Source organism: Diabrotica virgifera, chromosome 1 (genome assembly GCF_917563875.1).
Source record: "Diabrotica virgifera virgifera chromosome 1, PGI_DIABVI_V3a".
In the NCBI taxonomy this organism is placed as follows: Eukaryota; Metazoa; Arthropoda; class Insecta; order Coleoptera; family Chrysomelidae; genus Diabrotica; species Diabrotica virgifera.
In genome coordinates this window covers 142,078,210-142,103,649 of record NC_065443.1, presented here as the reverse complement: position 1 = coordinate 142,103,649, position 25,440 = coordinate 142,078,210, and the positions used below count along the sequence as shown (strand labels likewise).

Genomic DNA, 25,440 nt, shown 5'->3' with positions numbered 1-25,440 from the left:
TTTAGAAGCCTTGGAGGTGTTACCAAGGAAATGGACCAATAAGTTTTCAATTTAAAAATCTTTTAGTAATATTTTAATATTTTTTTAATATTATTAATAATGCTATTAGAATCGAAAACTTCATCTTTTAATTATTAAATGATTTTTTCCCGTGCCAACGAACAAAGAGTTCTACTTACTTAAAAAAGTAAGTGTGTAATTATTGATATTGATAGTGAATTTTTCGATATTAAAAGATGTTAATTTATAGTAATGTATTAAAATTTCATGAAAATATTGTAAATAGATATGTTTTTAAGCGTGTATCGGTCAAAGAAAGTGAAAAAAGGGGTATTAAAAAATTTAGCATAAAGCACACATCAATAAAAATACAAACGTGGTTTAAGTTGGCGATCGCTGAAGGAAGGTGGTGAGTTATGGATCTACCAAGGGGGAGGGGGCGGCGGTCGCCAGTCTTGCCCAGGGCGGCAAAATCCCTAGGGCCGGGCCTGTTTATAAGCCAAATTCCAAAACATTGTTTACCTACAACTCTAAAATATTCCTGATGCCGACCAAATAGTTCGATTTCAATTCTGTAAAGTACGTTAGATAGGCGGAGGGTTTTTTTATACGTAAAAATTTGACAAACTTTTATACGGTCCAGTTTTTGTTGTGGTAGATTTAAAAAAAATTAAATTAAAAAATTAGATTGCAAAATTATTATGCCAAATCTATTACATAGATTTTAAGGCTATGGGTACATAATTCGCAAATATTTTACGTGTATCCCTACTTTTTCTGTCTTTACACGGCAAATTACGTGTAGTAAAATTCACACTGGTGTGGATATGTAAACATTACTAGAATGTCATTCTACTTGAAAATGTCATAATTAATTTAAAGAGATGGCTTTTGAATGTTCTTGGATAACTGTTATTTTTATAATTGCAAATTATTAATTCAGTTAATAAATGTGATAATTTTTTCACTAGCTATGTATTCAGTGATTGTAATAATTTATATGTACCTACAACAAAAACTAATACTCAATCGAGAAAAGAGGAAAAGTGTTAAAGTGATTTTTTAATAATATGTTGTTATTTTGGAACGCTCACAATTTTGAACATCTCTAACAACAAAATACTTGGATCACAGGATATATCTGATGTATTCTCTGCTTGGATCTTCCACAAATAATACACAATAAATAACTTTTTATTAAGTTCACCTCTTAAATCAATTATTTATCAAATACACTATATATCAATAATATTTAATCAATTTCTCAAAATATTCCCGATGCAATGTCAAATATTTAAAATTGTCACTGATTGTCAGTGTCTGACTGACAATATATGCTGACAATATTATATTCGGTTGAGTGCGTTGTAAGACAAAGACAGATTTGGAAAATATTACCACGGCATTGTGTTCATTTTTTTCAAATCCTGAAAAAACCAATAAATATTTTTGAAAAATTTAAACGCAGAATGAAAGACTAAATTATTACCGAGGGCCGAAAGTCCCTTAGAATAAATAAAAAGTTTATTTTGAATGAGATATTTGAAATTAAAAATCACACTAAATTTTCTCTTAGTTTTTTCACCCCTGTAACTTGTTAAAATAAACATTATAGAAGTTCTCAGGGACTTTCGGCCCTCGCTAATAACGTAATCTTTCATTCTGCGTTTAAATTTTTCAAAAATACGTATTAGTTTTCTCAGGATTTGAAAAAAATGAATCCCCATTTGAATAGCATTGCAGCCGAAAATACGTACCGATCCTCTTAATGAAATTTCGTGGACACTTTTATTATTTTATAAAGATTTTCTAGGCGAATTATGATGGTCCAAAGTTTAATCTAAGTGGTTGAAAAACAATAAATAAGAAAAGGGCGAATGTCACCTCTCACATTCACCTCAAAACCAATCCGCCCTGGTCTACAGATTCATCAACTAAAAAAATACAGTCGAACCCGCTTATTAGAATACCGGTTGTAGGAATATCCCGCTTCAAGGAATAGAAATTTGAGATACCAAAACGTGTTTCTTCTAGCTACCAATACCAATGATCGATTATTAGAATATTCGGGTTATAGGAATACATTTGCTTGGCACTATAAGGCTATTCCAATAAGCGGGTTCGACTGTACTGCCAAATTTATGTCATCTGCATTTCAGTTTTTTTGTCTATATTGATGGAACAATTCTCGTTCTCCCCTATACGTAATTTATTTTGTAAACTCTTTTAATTGATTGAATTATAGTAATATGTAGATTTCGTCATTCGGTTGGTAATTATGATATTAGATAAAGTATCCGAATTCACTCTTTACTCAGTGGAACATTTGGTTAGTACGATGAGTTGACAAAATGTTTAACTGTTTGAATATGTTTTGTGACAGTTACGACTCGGATTCAAGTGAGGTAGTGTTTTTATTATTACTTCTGCCCCATTATGTGGGAATTAATATTTCGGTAATGTAGGTAATAGTGGTTTATCCTCATTACGGTAGAGCTTCACATTTTAAGGAGTATTATGCACAAAGAAAATTAATATTCTAAAAAATTTGTAACTTTGAGTCTACAAGCAAATATTTGTTTTTATTGGACCGGAAAAAGAAGCTATAACAGATGAATATTTTGAGGTAGTACTACAGATATTTATAGGTACTAATGAATACCCCCACTGTTTTAAAAAGTAGAATTCTTTTAGTTAGTTTCATGTTTCGTTTATTAGATTTTTTAGTTTTTTAGTTGTAAATTATTGTATAAAAATAATTCATACCAATATTTACAATAAAATTATAATGTGTATCAATAGATTTAAAATACTTTGTAATAATAAACATGATACATTACAAACAAAGAATTGCACTATTACAGTAATTACTGGATACAAATTCTGACTTTTATAAACGTTTTATAACGTTTATAAAAATACGCTATCTATAAATTTAACGAAATTAAATCTTGATATATGTAGTTACATTTTTATACCCTTCTATTTTATTAGCAATATACCTATAGTCCGTCCCACCTTGACTTTACAGTATAGGGAACATAGGCAATGCAGTTCGTATGAGTTCTCAAAATAATTTGTAGTCGAACATTAGAGGGATAAAATTAGAACTGTTTTAGAAAGGCAATCTACAAATTTTAGGATTAATATGCGTAATAAAATAACTATAGCATATGAAATAAACTTAAACTCATCATACGAATCCCAAAATTGTAGATTGTATTTCTAAAACAGTTTTAATTTAATCTCTAATGTTCGATTACAAATTATTTTTGATAAAATCGGCATCACCACGCTAAAAACTCACATAATGACTGCATTGCCTATGTTCCCTATACTGTAAAGTCAAGGTGGGACGGACTATAGTTGTTTAGAATAATCTATATTAAATATATATTAAATATATATTAAAAATTTTTTACAATCTACCTTACCTACATCTCCGCACAGCTGGATCACGTATTTTTGAATGTTCTGATTCTGATAAAATTTTATCTTTATGTGTGTATCTTTTTGAAATTGTGTTAAACTTTCACTAAAATTAAAAATGACTTGATGTTCGAATTGTGGAATAGAAACTCGTATTAATTTTGCGTGGAAAGATTCACATGCGTTTGTGAATTTCTATGCTGTTGCTAAGTAGTCCAGGGAAACGAGCAAGAGATAGACCATGTTCGAGACACTGAAATATCCAGGTAGCTAACAACTTTTTAGTTATTAAGATGAAAACCTACCTGTTTCCTGCCTACAGTTCACGTCCGTTTTTTAATTATCAACAAGTTAGTGCAAAAAATGCGATTTTTTCGATTTTTTGCACTCAATTAAAAAGCTAAATAGTTGACATAAAATTACAAAATTAAATTTTTTAAAACATTGAAAAACCTTCAAAATGCCGATATTTGAAATTAAAAAAGTTAATTTGTTGCTCCGCAAATAGCAAAATAAGTGAAAATCGTTATGTGTTAATAACTTTTACTAAAACTAACTTAGAACTTTAGTGTTTCACTCAAAGTTGGATATTGGGGTACAACAAACCCTCAAAATTTGAGACCGATCCATTAATTATTTTAAAAGTTATTCTATTTGTTTATCACAGAGACCTTTATTTTTCCATAACGTAAGACAGAAAATAATGAAGATAAGACAATTATGGGTATGCCAAATAAAATTAACAAAGTGATACTATCAAAATGTATTTAACCTTCGTAAGGCGGTGCTTAGATTCTTACGTAAACAACGGTGGGGGGTGCATTTGCACCCCATCCGTATATCCATTTTTTATGTGTGAACGTTGGAGAAATTGATTTGAAAGATAATTAGGACTTGTTTTTCATATTATGAAACATAATTTTACAAACAAAGTACTCATTTCTTCTTAAAAACAATATTATCGCTGCAAGACAAACACATGAAATTTTTCACAGTGTGATCAACACAAAGTTTTTACATACAATATGCCGGGACTTTCGGTCTTTTTTCTCTGACATAAATAACACCGACATTGACCCATAGCTCTGTTAGTTCCAGGTGGAACAGCAGAAACCTGTAATTCGGGATGAAATTTTCATCATTTGCACCTTACAGTCATTTTTCAAAAGAAAACACGTAAACGCAAAGAGTTTTAAATGCCGTAATGGGTGGAATGCATTTAGAATTGAATTTAATGCGAATAAAAAAATGGACAAAAATCAAAAAAAGTATTAAAAAAGATAGGTGAGAAAAACGAGGTCTGGGGTGCAGCTGCACCCCGCACCGCCTTACGAGGGTTAAAAAAAGTAAAAAAATATCTAAGATAGTAAAGAATCCTAATGCCAAATTTTTGAGTTTATGTACTTTATAAACATTTATTTAGAACGACTTTAAAAATATTGTCCGTAGAAAAACTATTTTTACAATATGCGAAAAGCTGGTATTTTCCACGAATTTATAAAAATTTAATTAAAATGGTGACTATTAGTGGTAAGTGAAGGGGGAGCTGGGAGCCGACAAATGCATGGGTTCAAAAACTAAAAAAGCAATTAAAACTACTATAATTTTCTATATCTCAGGATCTAGTCAATGGATTTTGATCTTCTTTTTTTTAATTTGTATGTAATTTTTGTGTATATTACAGATATGCAATTTTTCAAAAAATAATTTTTTCCCAAAAATCCATTTTTGTAATAACACTATTATTATTAATCATAGAAAAGTTAGGGTATACTTTAATAAATAAATTATCTTGAATAAATAATTATTTAATAAACAAAATTTATTTATTAAAGTATACTTTAACTTTTTTTATGATCATTAATGATACTATGTTTAAAAAAATAGATTATTGGAAAAAAATTATTTTTTCGAGAATTGTTTAAACAAAGTAGACTGTTTATTAATTAATAAATTTATAAACAAATTGCATATTTGTAATGTACGTAGAAATTACAACCAAATTAAAAAAAGAAAGATCAAAATCCATTGAGTAGATCCGGAGATACAGAAAATTGTATTAGTTTGAAATTGCTTTTTTGGTATTTGAACTCGGTGGATTTGTAGGTTCCATCTAGTAACCATTTAAACTACATTTTTGAAAATTCGTAGAGAGCCCTGTGTTTGTGCAAATTTTTTAACAAAAAATTAAAATCCCGTTCTCTTAAATGGCATCAACGGGATTCCTTAATTATTATTATACTAAGTCCCCCCAGCAGCTTCAGTACTTGTGATATATCTATTTATTACCAGAACGTAAGAGGTCTCAACACCAAGATTGACTCTTTTATTTCAAATATAAGTGACTGTGAATACAACATCGTTGCACTCACTGAAACGTGGTTAAAAGCAGATGTTAATTCGAGTGAACTGTTTACTAGTGAATATGAAGTATATCGCAGTGATCGTAAATTTAATCAACTAGATCTCTCTACTGGTGGAGGGGTGTTACTTGCTGTAGACGGAACTATTAAATCTGAATGGTTAACTCTTCTGATTTTTATACTAATTTTCCAAAGGTTGATTATGTAAATGTATGTAAATGTCATCTAGCTTTTAAATCTTTTTTTGTAGCAGTTTTGTACATTCCACCATCTACCAGAGTTGATGAGTTTGAACTCTTTTTAGAAGCACTAGAGAACTGGGATGTACTAAACTCTGATAAAGTTATTATACTAGGTGATTTTAATTGCCCAAATTTTGTAGTCAATAATCTAAATGACAGGAGAGCTGCTTCAGTAAAAAATTTATTAGCTTTTTTAAATATGAGGCAATGTAACAACATCTTAAATAACTACAATAGGATGCTTGACTTAGTAATTAGTAATACAAATTGTACTGTTTCTAGAGATTACGTGCCATTAGTAAACGAAGATCTCTACCATCCATCTTTATCCATTATAATGAGTGGGCTTCGTAAAAAATGTGATAATATTAACACAAATGTCAACAGTAAAACATATAATTATAAAAAAGCTAATTTCATATCTTTGTACAACGATTTCATAACAACTTATTGGCACTTTTTAATTAATTGTACGGACGTAAATACTGCAGTTCAACATTTCTATGATAAATTTTATAAAATTCTAGATGCCAATGTACCGCTTTTTAAAAACTTTAAGCATAAATATCCGGTTTGGTATACTAGTGAAATAATTAAACACATCAAAGTAAAAGCAAAACTTCATAAAAAGTTCAAATCTACAACTAATGTAGATTAATTATCACCAATTTAGTCGATTTAGGTCAAATATTGAGCAAGAAATAAAAAATGCTTACCAATCTTATGTACAAAAGATACAGTACTCACTACGAGATGAACCTAAGTCTTTTTGGTCATTTATACATAACAAAAACAAGTCTTCAAGAATACCTGGTAGAATGTCTTATAACAATGAACAAATTGATAACCCCCAATCTATTGTTGACGCGTTTGGAAATTTTTTTCAAAGTGTATTTTCGCCTCCTGAAAATCAAGATCAGCACTTTGCTATTAATTTCGATCACAACATACTTTTAGACATTAGTTGTGAACCAATATCAGAAGAAGAAATTATACAAGCGCGTAAAAAACTGAAAAACAAGTTCACAAGTGGTCCGGATAAAATACCGTCCTTTTTATTAAAAGACTGTCTACCATCTTTGCTTTTGCCTTTGAAAGTAATTTTTAATCTAATATTGAAAACCTCAATTTTTCTAGATAAATGGAAAGTAGCAAAAGTATGTCCAATTCATAAACAATTGGATCGGGCGAACATTAGTAATTATAGACCCATATCTATATTATGCAATGTCGCAAAGCTCTTGGAGACAATCCTATATAGTCGCATTTATCTGTGCACGAAAAATATTATATCTGTCCATCAACATGGCTTCATGAGTTCTAGATCAACAATTAGCAACTTATCAATTTTCAGCCAGTATTTGTGCGAAACATTAGACAGAAGAGGACAGGTTGATGTGGTCTATACCGATTTTTCCAAGGCCTTTGATAAAATTAGCCATGTCATACTTCTTAGAAAGATTTTCTTGATGGGTTTTCCTGAGACATTCTATCAACTTCTTAAGTCTTACTTACATAATCGTAATCAGTATGTTTGTTACAATGGATATAGTTCAGACACTTACCTTGCAACTAGTGGCGTTCCACAAGGTTCTAATTTAGATCCGTTATTGTTCCTAATATTCATTAACGATTTATGTGAGTCCATAAGCTGTAATAAGTTAATGTTTGCTGACGATCTAAAACTTTATGATTCGGTATCCAATATAAATGATTGCATTATGTTACAACAACAAATTGATTTGTTGCAAAGGTGGTGTTTGAGCAATAGACTTTATTTAAACATAGCTAAATGCAAAGCCTTAACATTTAGTCGTAAAACAAATAGAATATTTTTTTCGTATGTCATTGATAATACAATTTTGGAGAGAACTGAAACAATTAGAGATTTAGGGGTTTATTTTGATATTCATTTAACATTTAACGTTCATATTAACCTCATTGTCAGTCAAGCTTACCGCACATATGGATTTATATTTAGAAATTGTGGGAATTTTACTGATGTAACTGCGCTGTCGTGTCTATTTTTTTAGTTTAGTGAGAACAAAATTGGAATATGGATCTCTAATATGGAATCCTATTTATGCTCAATATACAACAGCTGTTGAGAGGGTGCAAAAGAAATTCTTAAAATTTCTTAGTTTTAAAGTTGACGGCGTTTACCCTGCTAGGGGTTGCAATTATTTTAATTTATTAGAAAGATTTATCTTTGTCTCTCTAGAAAAACGTAGAAATCAGGCATCAGTATTGTTTCTACATAAGTTATTAAACGGTGGGATAGACCAGGGCCGTCTTAACCCGGGGGTGCAAGGGGTGCGAGGCACCCGGGCGCCAAGTCCAAGGGGCGCAAGCCGAACACTTGCTAGGCTCCTTAAAGAAAGTACAAATAACAAAAACATATAAGTGCACTTTCGTTTTTTTCTACAAAGGTTAATAATGCTTACTACACCTACGATATGCAAATGAAATAAGAAACCCATTTAGATTATTACAAAAATAATTTCAAAAAGACTATTTTGACCAATATTGAATGTCGAGTGACAATGAATCATTATCTTTTAAAATTATCAATGTATCCGATTCTGCTGACAAAAGTATAATTGCCGTTTGGGGAGCTATGTATGGTATGTATTATAATATAAAAGCGACGCTGCGACGCATATAGTCGGTATTTTTTAAAGGTGGCGGTATAATCTTTTATGATAGGAAAATATAAATGCTGATTTTCAAAAACCTAACTTTTTTCATTACAAGTACTTTTGCGACATGAAAGACGTTCATTACGTTTTTAGAAAGACACGAGAAAAGTTGTAGTCACTTAATTTCTATTAAAAAATATAATTATGTAGATCTAAAAAAAGACTTACTAGAAAGTCATACCGCAGACTCTATCAATTAAGCAGCAGTTGAACGCGAAAGAAGAAGGTGAAAGACGGTTTTTAGCACGACAAAATTTACCATTAGGAGGAACCAGTCAAAAAATGAATTGATAAGTGTAATTGGTGAAAAAATTAAATGCACAATTATTAAGGAATAACTTACTATTGTTGTTAGGTTCGTGTATTTCAATTCGTCAACAAAGCTTGCCGAATTTAGAGAGCATTTTCTAGGGTCTTTACCGGTTACTAATACTACCGGACAAGGATTAGCAAATTATTTGTTAGAGTTTTTGAAATTAATGAATATTGATTTAGATGATTTACGAGGTAAAGGGTATGATAATGGGGCAAATATGAGAGCAAAAAAAATTTTGGCTTAAAAAAAAAGAATTTTTAGACATAAATCCTCGTGCGTTTTATGTTCCTTGTGCGGCTCACAGCCTTAATTTAGTGCTAAATGATGCCGCTAAATGCTCAATGGAAATAACAAATTTTAATTGTTAAAGAAATTTATGTTTTTATTCGCTTCAACATTACGGTGGAATGCCATAATTAATGAGCAGATATTGTACCCACACATTAAAACCGCTTTCAAATATGCGATGGGAGAGTAATAATAATAATAATATCGTATGGCATTTTTGCCGGGGAGATCCTTTCAGATTGTTCCGGACCATGTATATCTTTCCCTGTTTCAAGTAACTAGTGTCGATATACACTAGCCCAGGGGGACCGACGGCTTAACGTAATCTCCGAGGCACGGTGAACGGCTCGTATCATTTTTAGAAATGAAAATGGATTGTTGTTGCTGGGGCTCGAAACCGTGCGCTCTGGCTTATGAAGCCAGGTATCATACCGCTGAGCTACGGCCGTCCACGATGGGAGAGTAGAATTGACTCATTAAAAATACTTCGTTTTGATATGGGGAACATTTACAATGCATTATACTCAATCTTTGACAAGTACAACAATGACACAAGAAACATCGCAAGCTCATTGATGACAAAATTAAAGAACTTTAAGTTTATCTGCTCTATCGTGACATGGTACAATATTTTAGTAAAGGTTAATGTTGTCAGCAAAACTTTGCATACGAGCGATATTATTATTTCGGAAGCTGTTAAGATGCTTGATCAAGTTAGTAAAGAGTAAAGATTGAACCAACAACCGCACTGACACTGCGTTTGAGAAGATATTAATTGACTCGGTATCAATTGCTAAAGAACTACATCCCGAAAAATACATTTCAATTACGAGGCTGCAGACGAACCTCTTTTAGACCCAAAACAAAATTTCAAAGTTAACTTCTATTATTATTTATTGGACATTGCCATGGCAAAATTAAGTGAGGGAACATAATTTTATAATTTTTCGTTCTTGGAAAGTACATCGAGTTGAAGAAACTCCGAAGAAAACTTAAAAAAGAAACAAAATGTTTAAATTTAGAAAAAAAAACTAGCGCATGGAATTAGATCTGATATAGATGGTGAAGATCTATTTAATGAGTTAGAATTGTTACCAATATTCTTTTATAAATACAGACACAACTCCACTCAATATTTTAAGTTATATTAGGTTACCTATATTCTCATAATTAACTCTACGTTTTCCCAAATCTTTCTACATGTCTAAAGTCTAAGGATATATTTAACATTTCCAACTTCCAGTAACAATAGTTGAAGGAGAAAGTTCTTTTTCTAAACTTAAATTATTGATCAAAAATTATCTGAGCTCAAAATGGACCAAGACAGATTAACAAACCTGACTTTAATAAGTATAGAAAAGCAAGTAAAAATAGATATCACCGAAGCAATAAAACCTTTTGGCAACTTAAAAGCTTAGTCAACTAGACTGCTTAGACTTAGCAAGTCAACTTAGAAAAGTTGACTTTGATATATGTACTTAAAAAAATATGGTATAGTGATAGTGTTATAAGATTGATCTTTTTTGAATACTGAAACCACGTTTTTTAATATATAAAAATAAAGAAAACAGGCATAATTAGTTTTAATTCTATATAATCTTCTGACAAAAGGGGCGCAAAGATGAGTCTTGCACCCCGGCGCCGTGTATGGTTAAGACGGCCCTGGGATAGACTGTGCAGTGTTACTAAATCAATTAGATTTTTTTGTTCCGAGGCCTGCATCAAGACAAAATGAGACGTTTCTGTGCAAAAGAGCTCAAACAAATCTGATGTTAAAAGCGCCGATTAATATGATGTGTGCTAATGCAAACAAACACTCATCTGTTTGTGACATTTTTTGTTGTAGTGTCTCGGAATTAAAAAACAAATGCAATACTTATTTGTAATTTCTAATCAGTTACCACATATAAGCATATAAATTTTTTCTTTTAGTATCTCTGTAATATTTACCTATATTTTATTCTTTTTCTTTTTGTTTTATTGTTCTACTTTAAGTTGCGCAACCTTAGATTTTAATTCTATTATTTGTATTAAACATGCAGTGCTGTTGTAAATTCTTATTCTTTGTATTCCTCTGTAAATGGGAAACTGTTGGGGAATAAAGGCTATTATTATTATTATAAACAAATTAGCTGTAAATTAAATAAAACACATGGCTAACTTTGGTCCAAATGAACCTAGGCTAAATTTTTTTATTTGAAAATTCGTGTTAAAATACTGGCTTTTCAAATGAATAAAAAGATTTTTCTACAGACAATATTTTTAAAGTTATTCTAAATGTTTATAAACTACAAAATTTAAAAAATTTGGCATTAGGATTTTTGACTACATTAAATATTTTTTTATCTTTTTTAATATCTACATTTTCTTAGTATCACCCTTCTACTTTTGTTTGGCATACGCAGAATTGCCCATATCTTTATTATTTTCTGTTTTATGTTATTTCAAAACAAAGTTCTCTGAGATAAACAAATATAATAACTTTTAAACTAATTAATGGATCGGTCTCAAATTTTGAAGGTTAGTTAAGTACCTTAAGTACCCCAATACCCAACTTTGGGTAAAACTCTAATGTTTCATCAAAAATCGGCATTTTAAAGCTTGTTCAAATAGGGAACTTGCACTAAAAAATTTTTTTGCATAAAATTGTTAATTTATGTTTTAAAATGTTATATTCAAAATATTACGTCTTAACAATGAATAGTGTACGTACAACATCTGATCAAAGTTCCGCGCCTAAAATTTCCGTTTCAAACAACTTCAAAAGCGAGAGCTTGGGTCTGACGTCATAGGCCACTCGTATCGTTTGCCCGTTCGGTGGGCTATTGCATTTAACTCTTAAACGCCCAAGGGTGGGTAAAAAATGTCCACCTAAAGCGTATTCCCTTGTAACATATTTATTACGTGTTTAATTTTTTTTTAATTATTTATTTTTAAAAAGACAGCCCATTATCGAATGTTAATTTGGTTCTACCAATATTTTTGAAAAAAAAAACCAGCATCTTGAGTTAAATATGGATGGGCATAAAAGTACATCCCTGGCAAAACTTGTTACTAAAGGTTTCTATATATTTTTTCGTTGGTAGGAAGATAATCCATATCATTATCGATGAGAGAAAGAATATGGAGAAAATCGACAAATCTGAATTATTGGCTTTTACTAGTATGTTAATTTTGGTGTACATTGTAATTTTGTTGTAAGGTTTGTAAATTGTTCATATTAATATTTTACAAGATGCTGTGTTTATTAAGCATAAGATTTTTAAGTTTAATCCATTTTCAACAACTCTCAATAAATATATTAGCTATTTTCGAGGTGGACATTTTTTACTCGCCCTTGGGCGTACATGGAACCTAAAAAAGGTTGGTTTAAGGTTTAATGCAGTTTGCCCATAGATAAATAATATAGTTGAAATATGTTGTTTTACTCTGTGACAAAAATGATTTTTTCTGTGACAGGCAAAATATTAACATTTTATCTCTGTTGACATGTTCAAAAAGTTCTTTTTTATGAAATTACTTTTGTCGTTTCTTGTGTTGAAGAACAAAGAAGAAACAAGTAACTTAAAAATAAACAAAACTTTTAGTAATAAAAGTAAGAGTAACTAAAAAGTATTGGTGCTACTATAGTATGCGGTCTACAGTCGGGTTTCTACTATAGCTTGCGGTCTACCGAGGGATGCGGTGTAAGTATAAGCTGAGATGATAAAATTAAATTGTAAAATTACAATAATGATTCTTCTTATTTATGCCTATTATTAACTTTGTAAAGAAGGATTTTGTTGGCTATGTACACGTTCTATCGGTACGTCTGCTAATCATTATAATCTTTTCTCAGAAGGCTTTGAACACAATAATGAAAGGCTCCAGTAGGTACTAATAAACATTACAATAAAATTTAATCTTTATTATAATGGAAATTACACCGTAATCTTTTCCAGGATGTACGAAATCCTTCGATTAGAGGTAGGTAGATCAAACCCACGGGGTAAACCGTATACTATAATATAATGGTACCAAACTATTGTTATAAACGGTTTAAACATGCTTATTAATAACTCTTACTTATTTGCCTTGACACCTCGCATTTCTCCAATAGAATAGCTTTCACTACTTTTTATAAAAGTTGCCACCATGAAAACATCAACGGTAGGTAAGTTGTCAAACTTACCCTCGTCCGTCATATTATGTGTTTTAAACTCTTTACAAAGTAGCACTCAACCTTATCAATTTCAGTTTAAAACTAAGCTGATTGGGGAACTACTTATTACAATATATAAGATGAACATAAATAATACCTTTAAATACCTTTAATTCCATTAAAGACGATTAAAATGTAATATACCCGTGATACCTACCCTAATCGCGTTGTTTCCGACTGTAGGCATGGTTGACCGTGGCCCGTGACGTCGGACCAATAGAAGGACGTTCAAGAGCCTCCTAAGATATTTGAATTTTATAGCATTTTCAAAGCGTCGTAATTAGCGTACGGGTTAAAAATATTTGTTTTTTTCGCATGCAGGCGTTTTAAGATCATGTTACCTTATGTTTGTTAATATCATTTTAATATTTAAAAATTTATGCAAGTTCCCTATTTTATGTCAACTACTTAGCTTTTTAATGGGGTGCAAAAAATCGAAAAAAATCGCGTTTTTTGTACTTAATTGTTAACAATGAAAAATGGACGCGAACTCTAGGCAGGAGACAGGTAGGTTTTCTTCCTACAGGTCTACAATAACTAAAAAAGTAGTCAGCTACCTGGATATTTCAGTGTCCTCAGAAAATCCTTATTTCTCTGGACTAAAGTTCAGCCCACAAACTGTATGTGTGGAAAAATGGAATCTTCGGAAATTTAAAATTGGTCACTAAATAATCGGAAAACCGTAGTAAACGTTCGTTTTCAGGTTGTACTTTCGGAAAATCGAAAGCAAAATAATCGCCTACTTCTGATGGATCTAACCATTATTGTAAACCAAATATAGCGCAACCATTTTCCAACTTCACTGTTTTCGTTCTTATAATCAGGTACAAGGCACAGATTCTGAATTTTCCGGAACCTTGATTGCGATAAATACAACCTGCATTCTACCATTCTGCTCAAGCCCTTTTTCTCTACTGAGCACACTGGACACGTGCCAAGGCCCCGCGATCGATTGAGGCCTCCTAGTCTCTATTCAATTACTAAATGATAATCGAATCGGTTATCTAAGCACGGAAAAAAATATACGTGAAATATAAAGTCGCGAAGATTTTGCTGAAACCTGTTATGAAGACGTAAACGAGAAAGAGTTATAAATGGAATGTCTGCATATAACAGAATACTTGAAAATTAATCAAAGTAAAAATGAAGGCACTAATAGTATTTTGGAAATATATACCTAATCTTTTAAAAGAGAAAAAAATTGAAAACATCTTACCTAATGTAGAAATAACATTGAGAATATTTTTAAGCACGATGGTAGCAAACTGTAGTGGGTCGAAATTAAAACTAACAAAAAATGAATTAAGAAGTAAAATGCTTCAAGAGACATTAAACAGTTTGTCGCTAATGTCGATAGAATGTGATACGCATGAAAACATAGATTTAGAAGATGTGATTAACGATTTTACTCAATTCAAATCTAGAACGGTGCCTCTTCAATCAGCATAGATAATCTAAGGTGCCTCTTCAATCTAAGGGTTAATCGTGGATGCTAATTACTTTGTGTGTAGTACTATTACTATTCATAATACATAATATCTAATGTTACTGTAAAGGAATAAAAATAAAGCTAAAACTTTGCATATCTATCTATGTTCTTTTTCATTTATTAACAAAATAGCGCTTTATTATAGGCCAACAGGGGTCCCAATTTCCTAATGTGCCCAATGCCTCTAATAGGTGAAAGACGGCTCTGATTTTGCTATTTGGGAACACCGTTCTCATACCATTGTGGATGGCTATTTTAAAATCAGCTATAATAACTTTTAGGTTCAGATCCAAACCTAAACTGTAAAATTTGTTTTATAAAATGTGGAAAAGAGCATATCATGGTAAACTAAAAACAACAGCACGGGCACTATGTTTCTGAACTGCCGATGACCCGTTTGGAAACATGAATTTAACACCACTTACAAATCAATACAAAGCAGCATGTTTAACAGATCCAACAACTAATAAAAATGCAGCAGTAAAGCTCAAAACTACAGAAACGACTGAAATCTAGGATAAGTTTTCTTGTAAAAGCGCAGGCTGAGTCAATTGAAAATTTTCCTCTTAAAAACCTTTCAAACCCAAAACTTTAAAACCTAAAAACCATGAATAGAATTAAAACGGGGTGCTAATTAGATTAAATGGAGGAAAATATATCAATATGAGGTAAACTACGACTGTGCAGGACTACAAAATATGGCTACAAAACATCTTCTCAGCTGTTAAAACTGCGCTCACCAGAATAATCTCGAAAATTAGTGGCCTGCGAATAAAAACTAGCACTGAACTATTTGGTGCGGCTGTAAATAAGACAATAATTGTTAATATGCTGGGCAACATGAGAGCCAACGATCGACAAGCGGTCTCGGCACCTTAAGAAGAAGAAGAATAAAAATTAAACTGACGTAGCCCCTTATTGGACCGAAATCGTATTAAAGCAAAATACATACTTTTTGTTTACATTTATATGTAATAAGTTGTATTAAAAAGCGCAACATCTTAAGTTACTTCTGCTGCAAGCATAGATACTATTTGTATTAACAGTCTTGAGGACATATACATTCAGCACTTCTCTGTCAAACTATATAAATTTCACTAACATTATTCTATCACTCTTCCTGACAACTTCTACCATATTCTCTTTTATTTCTCTATAGTCCAAAATATACAGAAAGAAAACCGTAAACAAAGAAACACATGGATGACAAACGAAATATTACAAAATTATGGAGAGAAGACGGGTGGTAAAAAACAAAAACCTAATACGATAAAAAGAACTCAACAGGGAAATTGAGAGAAAGATAAATGTAGCTAAGGAAGAGTGGATGAAAGAAAAATGTAAAGAGGTAGAATATTTGCAAACGAAACATAAAGATAGAGAACTACACAAAAAGGTTAAAGAAGTAGCTGAAATATGGAAACCCAAACATTTATCTATTGTAACAAACAATAAAAACCAAATGGAGTTAGACCCTGAAAAACAAAAAGAAATACGGGAACAATATCTTAAAGATTCGTTTGGTGATCAGGGAACAGAAGAGTCCCCGCAAATAGATACAGATGGAAAATTAAATATTCTAACCGAAGAAGTTATGCATGCAATAAAAGACACAAAGAACAACAAGGCACCCAGCGAAGATCTAATAAGAGTTAATCATTTTAAACACCAAAGTGATAATGCTATCAGGAAATTAACCTAATTCTTTAACATTATATAGCAACACATGGCACTCTACCACATGACTGGCTAACATCAACATATGTCTTCTTCTTCTTCAAGTCCGTCTCCTATCGGAGGTTGGAAATCATCACAGCTATTCTTATTTTACTGGCGGCTGCCCTAAATAGGTCGATAGGAACTGCAGCCGAACCATTCCCTCAGATTTCTTAACCAAGATATTCTGCGCCTACCGATACTTCTCTTACCCCTGATTTTACCCTGAATGATCAGTCTCAGCAGCGAGTATTTGTCACCTCTCATAACATGGCCAAAGTATTCAAGCTTTCTTCTTTTAACAGTAAGTACAACTTCACATCCTTTTCCGATCCGACGTAAAATTTCGGCATTCGTCACGTGGTCCACCCAAGATACACGTAGCATTCTACGGTAACACCACATCTCAAAAGCTTCAATGTTTTTAATGCTGCCCATCTTGATGGTCCATGACTCAACTCCGTATAATAAAGTGGAGAAGATATAACACCGCAGCATACGCACTCTCAGATCAAGATTTATGTCACGACTACAGAGAAATATTTTCATCTTGTTAAATGCTGATCTAGCTATTTCTATTCTTGCTCTTATTTCTTTTGTTTGATCGCCTGTATGATCCAGGCAAGCTCCAAGGTATTTATAGGAGGATACCCTTTCTATAACCGTGTTATTGACAACCAAATCATTCCTGGCGTGTGGATCTTTTGTTATTACCATCCATTTAGTTTTTCTGAGGTTTAATGTAAGTCCGTAGCTGTTGCAGTAGTGGTTAGTGCGTTCCATCAGTCGTTGCAGATCTGTAAGATTGTCTGCTAATATCACTGTGTCGTCAGCGTATCTCAAATTATTGATTGTATTTCCGTTGATCACTACACCACAACTAACGTCCGACAGAGCTTCTTTAAATATGACTTCGCTATAAAAATGAAACAAAAGAGGAGACAGAATACACCCCTGTCTTACTCCTCTACATATTTTGATCTCCTCAGTAATTTCATCATCTACCTTGACTCGTGCTGTTTGATTCCAATACAAATTAGTTATTATTCTAATATCTTTTTCATCAATGTTCTTTTCGACTAGAAGTTGTCTCAGTCGGTCGTGTCGGACTCTATCGAAGGCCTTCTCAAAGTCTAAACATCAACATATCTCTTCCTAAAAACAAAAAGCAAGGAAATGTGAAAACTTCTGAACTGTATCCCTAATGAGTCATGCCGCTAAGATTTTTATGCGAATAATTATAACCGAATTCACAATAAGTTGAAGAATATCTGAATCGTTCTCAATATGGTTTTTAGAAAAGGTACAGGCGCCAAAGAAGCAATTATGGGATTGACGCTGATGTCAGAAAGGTATCCTGAGGTTCAAAAACGGCTGTATATGTGCTTTGTCGATTATAGAAAGGCCTTCGACCGCATCAGACACGAAAAATTGATTGAGGTGCTAAAAGAAGTAGGGTTGGACGGACACGACATAGCTATCATAAGCAATACATACTGGAACCACACAGCATGCGTTCGAACAGACAACGGAAACACCAATTACATAAACATAGAACGAGGAGTGCGTCAAGGGTGCATTCTGTCCCATCTATTTTACAATGTTTATGCCGATCATATCATCAGAGCTTCTCTTGAAGATCGCCCTGAAGGTGCCACAGGCAATGGAATCATCATTAACAATATGTAAGAAATGCCGATGACGCCGTAGTATTAGCGGAAACAGAAGACCAACTAAAAATATTGATGAACATATTATCAGAAGAAAGTCACATGGCGGGCTTGGACATTAACTTTTCCAAAACATAAAATCATGGTATTCGACAAGAACCCCCATGAACAAATTACACTCAACATATAAATAAATGATATCACCTTGGAATATGTTTTTGTTTCCATAATATTTTACCACAAGAAATATCACCATTGCAATATAATTTTGTAGTTTGGAGAAGGTTTTTCGGTATTATGTCCTGATTGAATACATTTTCTACCACACCCATCACGATTTTGCCTTCCTATAACATGACAATGAAATCTTCTTCTTTTTTATAGACATGACTCTATTTTGTTGTCGTTCCATCATTTTCGTGGTCTTCCCACTCATCGTCTTTCTATTGGGAACCGTCTCTCGCTGTATTTACTACTCTATTTATTGTCATTCGGCTATGTGGTCATTCCATTCTATTCTTCTGTTTCTTATATATATACACAGTTCTTAGGCGTCAACGCCCTTCGGTAGGGATCTATGGAGGAGTATCACCAAGCCGCAAGCCCTTATCCCTTGCCGTACCGCTCCTCCATAGGCCGATCAGACCCTAGTTTATTCCAGACCAAGCCACAGACTCTATTGAGTTTTATACTACCGCGTTGGCCTTTTAATAGTTTCTTGACCTGGCTGAGGCTCGAAGCAAAGAATACAGCACCCATACAAGTTGGGTGCTGTATTCTTTGCTCGAACCATCGATCGCAAACCAATAAACTTGTCGATCGACTGCGCCTTTGCCAACTGGACCGTCTAGACCGACTTCTTCTGTTTCTTACCCAGTTATTAGTGTTATCCACCTTGCATCTCCGTCGTATATCTGTAGTTCTGGATCTGTCCCATAGAGTCTTACCATCGATTTTTCGAAGGGGTTTCATCTCCGTTGTAACGAGCAATCTTTTTGTCCTCTTTGTATCGGGTCGTGTTTCTGCCGCGTATATCATTATTGGTCTGATGACTGTTTTGTAAATTCTGCCTTTCATTTCTTTTCCGATATTTTTATTTCTCCATATTGTGTCATTCAGGCAACCTTCGGCTCTGTTTGCTCTATTCACTTGATCTTCCACTTCTGTTTCGAGTCTTCCGTAGCTAGATAGTGTGATGCCTAGATATTTAAACTCCATCACTTGTTCTATTATCTGACCCTCCAGCTCCAATTTACATATTATTGGATTTGCTATTATAACCATGCATTTTGTCTTTTTTGGGAAAATTAACATGTTAAATTTTCTGGCGGTTATGTTAAATTGGTGCAGCATACGTTGTAAATCATCTTCACTTTGATAGATTAGTATTGCGTCGTCTGCATAGCAGGTTATTTTAGGTTGTTTTTCTCCCATTTGGTATCCTTTTATAGTTCTTACTTTTTTAATTATTTCGTCCATGATCAGGTTGAACAATAAAGGACTCAAGGAATCCCCTGTCTTATCACATTGCCGGCTTCAATTGGGTTAGTGAGTTCATCTTCCACTTTTACTTTTATTGTGTTTTTTTTTATTAATGGCTTTGACATAGCCAATTAGCCAGACTATTTGTTTTTTTTTGTATGGTATTACAATAACAATTTTAAGTTAATATCTAAGCCTACTTATTATATAAATTTACAGGTTGTTATAATATATTAATGAATACATTTTTCAATTTTGTGTGATATTTTTACAATTTTTAATTTTATTATCTAAGCCTATTTAAAATTTAAATTTACAGGACGTTACATATTCGTAAAGACATTTTAACGTCTGCTTATTTTTTGGAAAAAGAATTTCGTTTAAATTGGTAAAGGACAATTTAGATCAATTAGCTTTTCATACATCACTTTAATATTTTGTCTGTACTGTCCACACTCCAATATTAGGTGCTGTAGATCTCCCATTCCACCACAGCTACAGGCGTAATATGGGTTATCACTGATACCTATGCTGTGTTTGTATGCTGGGGTGAGTGCGTGATTTGACCTCATTCTGTTTATTGTTTTTATAAATAGCCTATTTGATTCTTGTTTAAACCATCTCTCATTGGGAATTAGTGGTTGGCAATTTCTAAAATTTATTCCCGTTGTACTTTGGTTATATACACGTTGCCAATTTTGTTTGCAATGGTTTTTACTGATATTATCTATATCGGTTACTGGTAGAAGTATGTTGTTTATGTTTCGTTTGGTTAAAGCTGCAGATTTAGCTAATTTGTCGACTTCTTCATTTCCAAATATTCCAGAATGTCCTTTAACCCAACAAATAATAATTGAACTACCCGAGGAAGTAATATCATAATATAGACTCTTAATTTCTATCTCAATGTGGTTTAGACTTTTTGTCGATTGGATAGAAGTGAGTTTGTCCACAATACTTCTACAATCGGTGAAAATGATATAATTGTCCATACCAACAGAGGCTATATATTTTAGCGCAAGTAATAAAGCTGATAATTCGGCAGTATATATTGAAGCTTCATTAGGCAATCGGCATGATTCTTTGTATTCAGAATTCCAGTGATATATTGCACTTCCGGTTCTATTTTTAATTTTGGAGCCATCAGTAAAAATATATTGAAACATAGGCCACTTGTCTTTAATTATTTTGTTGATAATACGGCCTGGAAGGTTTGAATCCATGTAATTTGTTTGTATTATCTTGGAAAAGAGAGTTTCAGGAGGTTTAGTGTAAATTGGAGGTATTTTATTTTTGTATATTTGGTGTTCATACATTGTCAATTTTCTATAGCTTTCAACGTATATGAGGGTTTTTTTAGTACACCAATATTTGTGGCTTAAATCTAATATACGAATAGTCCTTAAGTAGCTGACGTTTTTTGAAATAGCTCTAGCTACAAACTTATCTGTACAAAACTGTCTACGTAGAGTAAGTGGTGGTTCCTTAGCTTCAATCTCAATAATAGTAATAGGAGTAGATTTTAAGTAACCGAGACAGAGTCTCAAACATTTATTCCTTTGGATTTCAACTTTATTAAAATATCCTGTTGACGCAGACCCATATAAATGACAACTATAGTCGAAAATTGGTCGAATCATTGAGCGATAGAATAGCAATGCAATATTCGGGTCAGCTCCCCAACCGGTTCTACAAAAAGCTCTAAGGATATTCATAGAATTTTCTGATTTCTTTATAATAGAATGAATTTGATCCTTCCATAACAATTTACGATCCAAATACGTCCCAAGATATTTAACACAATTTTTTATCGGAAATTCTATTCTACCTAATTTGAAGGTGCCTTGAGGAATTTGGTGTTTTTTGGAGAAAAAACAAATTTCAGTCTTTGTCGTTGATATGGATAAACCTAGAGAATGGTAATCATTTTTTACACAATCTAATGTAAATTCAAGTTGACGTCTACAAATGTCTAGAGAAGAATGGGAGGTGTACAACACAACATCATCTGCAAATTGTAAAATATTAGAGTGTGGAGGTACTATGTTTTATTGTGTTGTTCTGGTAGATGTTTTCGATCGTTTTAATTATTCCTAGAGGTACCTCTCTTGAGTATAACAAATGGATAACGTCTTTTAATTTGACCCTGTCAAATGCTTGCTTAAGGTCCACGAAACATATTAAATATGCCGGCTTGTTGTATTCCAGCGATTTCTCTTGAACTTGCCTCATTATAAATATAGCGTCAGTGCATGACCTTCCCGACCTAAAACCTTGTTGTTCTTCTGCTAATGTTATAATTTCATTCAATTTGTTTGGTATCACTTTGGTCGTGAATTTTAATGTTGTGTTTAATAAATTAATTCCTCTGTAATTTTCAGGGTCCGATTTGTCTCCTTTTTTGAAGAGAGGTATTAGGATGCTTGATCTCCATTCTTGTGGTATTCTATCTTGTTCTATTATTTTTTGTATTAGTTTTAGTAGTTGTTTAGTTAGATCTTGTCCTCCGTACTTTAGGAGTTCGTTCGATATTCTGTCATTTCCTGGAGATTTTCTATTTTTTAATTTTCTTAATGCTTCCTTTACCTCTCCCTTCTCGATGTTTATTTCTTCATTTGTCGTAACTTCAGGTGTTGGTGGTTCATTATCGTCGCCTTTAGCAAATAGAGATCGGAAGTAGTCTGCCCATGTAGTCTGACAAATGAAATCAAGCTACAATATTACGTCGCACCAGATTTTTAGTTTAGAAGGGTTTAGATTAATCCCATGCAGAGCCTAGAGTTTCCCTAGAGTCCCTGTATTCCATTACTAGTGAAATTTTGTGATATTTTCATCATTATAACATCATTATTGTAATAGTTTCAAAATACTCCCAAAATCTTCATTTTTATTAACTTCATTTTTATTTAGAATTTAGTTATTCAATTGAATTATTATATCGAGATAAAATAAAAAAAGTAAACAACATACTAACAACAGTAACAGCCGTGATAGATATTTGTATAGTTGACCAACGTAGATATCAACAAACAAATGTATTTGTTTCAAAGTAACAATTAGATCCCTTTTAATCTCTTTGAACTCGGTGTACCGTGAACTATAACGCAATAAGGTATCTCTCAGCTAACGGGGATAAGTGATTTCATAATATGTATTTTAAAAATAAATGGTAGATTTTTAATAAAATAAACAGGGTATTAGGAAAACATCAGTTAAAAATACAGACCGGTAAATATGTATGTCCTACAAATGTTTATAATATGCGTGCAATATGCATTTACAACGCTAAATATGCACTGCTATTCACTGCTATTTCTTATGAAAAAATGGCTGTAAGTCCGGTACTGCTAAATCGAATTTTGCATACTTGGTCTTGTTGAAAACTGCTCTTTTTTGTCAATGTAAGTGTCTTAGTTTCGAAATAGCCTAATAAGTAATATGCAAGCTAGGAGACGTTATTTAATTATTTTCAGAAATCTAGTTTTCTCTGGAAAATATTAAATACAAGTATGCATTTTTAATCCTGTATCGCAAAATAAGACCAAATTAGCAACATAATACCGAAAACCGCATGTCGATACCTTTTCTCTATCTCGAGATATCTTAAGAAATGTGTAAATTTTAAACATAACTGTTACTGTCACCGATAAACGAGGTTAGGAAATGTAGTGTGCTATGGAAAAACAAATAAACATTTTTCAGATGTAAACGTATATAATTAATTAAAACAACAATAAGACAAACAACACTATAAAATATAACAAAGAAATAAAAGCAACTACTTACTTAGTCTTAGTGACTGCATAAATATTCAAATTGTTTCCCATCATTTACTCTTTCAAGAGTAGATTCAATAGCAACATTCAGATAGATTTAACTCTTTTAGACTTTTATTTCTGTGGTACCAAGGCAAAACCCGATATGTCAAAATTATCGATTTTTCGTTTTAATGCCAATATGTACATTGAGCGATAAAGAATATGATGGCAGAACCCTACATAGCTAAACGCATCCATGTAATCAGTAGATGATAAAATTAGTTTCTGATATGTCCACTATTACAACAACACCGCGAACTTTTAAACTCATCTGCTGCAAAATCACGTTTTTTGACATATCGGGTTTTGCCTTAGCATCACAGATTTATGGGGACGGATTAAAGACCTTATTTTTGCCGCTAGGCCCACTACTCGAGAAAACATGATCTAGAATCTAGAGAATACGAAACGCCATTCAAAGCATTGCGAAAGCAGAAATTGAGACTGCTCTTCAATCTACTCTTGAAAGAGTAAATGCTTGCATCGAAAATGACGGGCAACAATTTTAGGTGGTCCCTAAGTAAGTATGTAGTTGCTTTTATTTCTTTGCTATATTTTATAGTGTTGTTTGTCTTATTGTTGTTTTAATTAATTACAAATATACGTTTACATCTGGAAAATGTTTATTGGTTTTTTCCATAGCACACTACTTTTCCTTAACTTCATTTACCGGTGAAATTAACAGTTGTTTAAAATTTACACGTTTTTTAAGATATCTCTAGATAGAAAAAAGGTATCGACATGTGGTTTTCGGTATTATGTTGCGAATTTGGTCTAATTAACTTTTGTAATACAGGATTAAAAATGCATACTTCTATTTAATATTCTCCAAAGAAAACTAGATTTCCGAAAATAATTAAATATCGCCTACTAGCTGGCATATTACTCATTAGGCTATTTCGAAAATAAGACTCTTACATTGACGAAAAAGAGCTGTTTTCAACAAGACCAAATATGCAAAATTCGATTTAGCAGAACCGGAGTTACATTCATTTTTTCATAAGAAGGTTCCCACTCACTCCCACCTCTTATTTGCAAAGGTAGACTTAAACTTGTGAAATCAAATATGCGCAGAATTTTATGAAGAATACGATGATTGGATATCCAGGGCCCTTTCATTAGGAAAATTTTGTAAAATTTTGATTTTTTAATTTTTGATATTCAACTACGCCCTCTAGCGGTGGACCTAAAATTATGAAAATAATTTCTAGGCTTTTCCCGAGGCAACTTTTGTTAAGTATATGTTTACTGTTTGTTCATTAACAAATTTTATGCATTTATTGTTATCAAATTTTTAGTCAACTTGTATCTCACATTAATACATACTTGAAAAAGAAGAATCTGCTTTACAGCAATACAATAATTGATAAACTTCAAAACGTTTTACGCGTTCTTTTTGACTTTCACTGCCGGCCAAAATAAGGTCGTATATAGCTCACTTAGGGTGTGTTCACTACGGAGACCAAAGGTTTGTATCCTCGCTCCGGCCCTCGCTCCCTGGTATTTATATTCGTGAATTCTCGCGTTTAAAATAATGTATTTATTTTACATAGCGATCGAAACTATATTATCGATCGCTATGTAAAATAAATACATTATTTTAAATGCGAGAATTCACGAATATAACGAATATAAATACCAGGGAGCAAGGGTCGGAGCGAGGATACAATCCATTGCTCTCCGTAGTGAGCACAACTTCAGATCACTTTCTTTTACAAATAAAATTT

The 25,440-nt window shown here is 32.4% G+C and overlaps 1 protein-coding gene across 2 annotated transcripts in view; it reads left to right on the top strand.

Moving 5' to 3' along the window:
- Nucleotides 1-25,440, top strand: part of LOC114326357 (uncharacterized) — an 88,785-nt gene that overhangs the window by 11,533 nt on the left and 51,812 nt on the right. Inside the window, exon 1 of one of the 2 annotated variants that reach the window (XM_050641586.1) lies at nt 2,282-2,405. The exons of the other annotated variant lie outside the window; for it this stretch is intronic. Within the exon in view, the coding sequence (XP_050497543.1) occupies nt 2,352-2,405 (54 nt within the window). The 5' untranslated portion in view covers nt 2,282-2,351. Of the gene's footprint in view, nt 1-2,281; nt 2,406-25,440 lie in introns of those variants that run through there. 2 annotated transcript variants of the gene reach the window in all.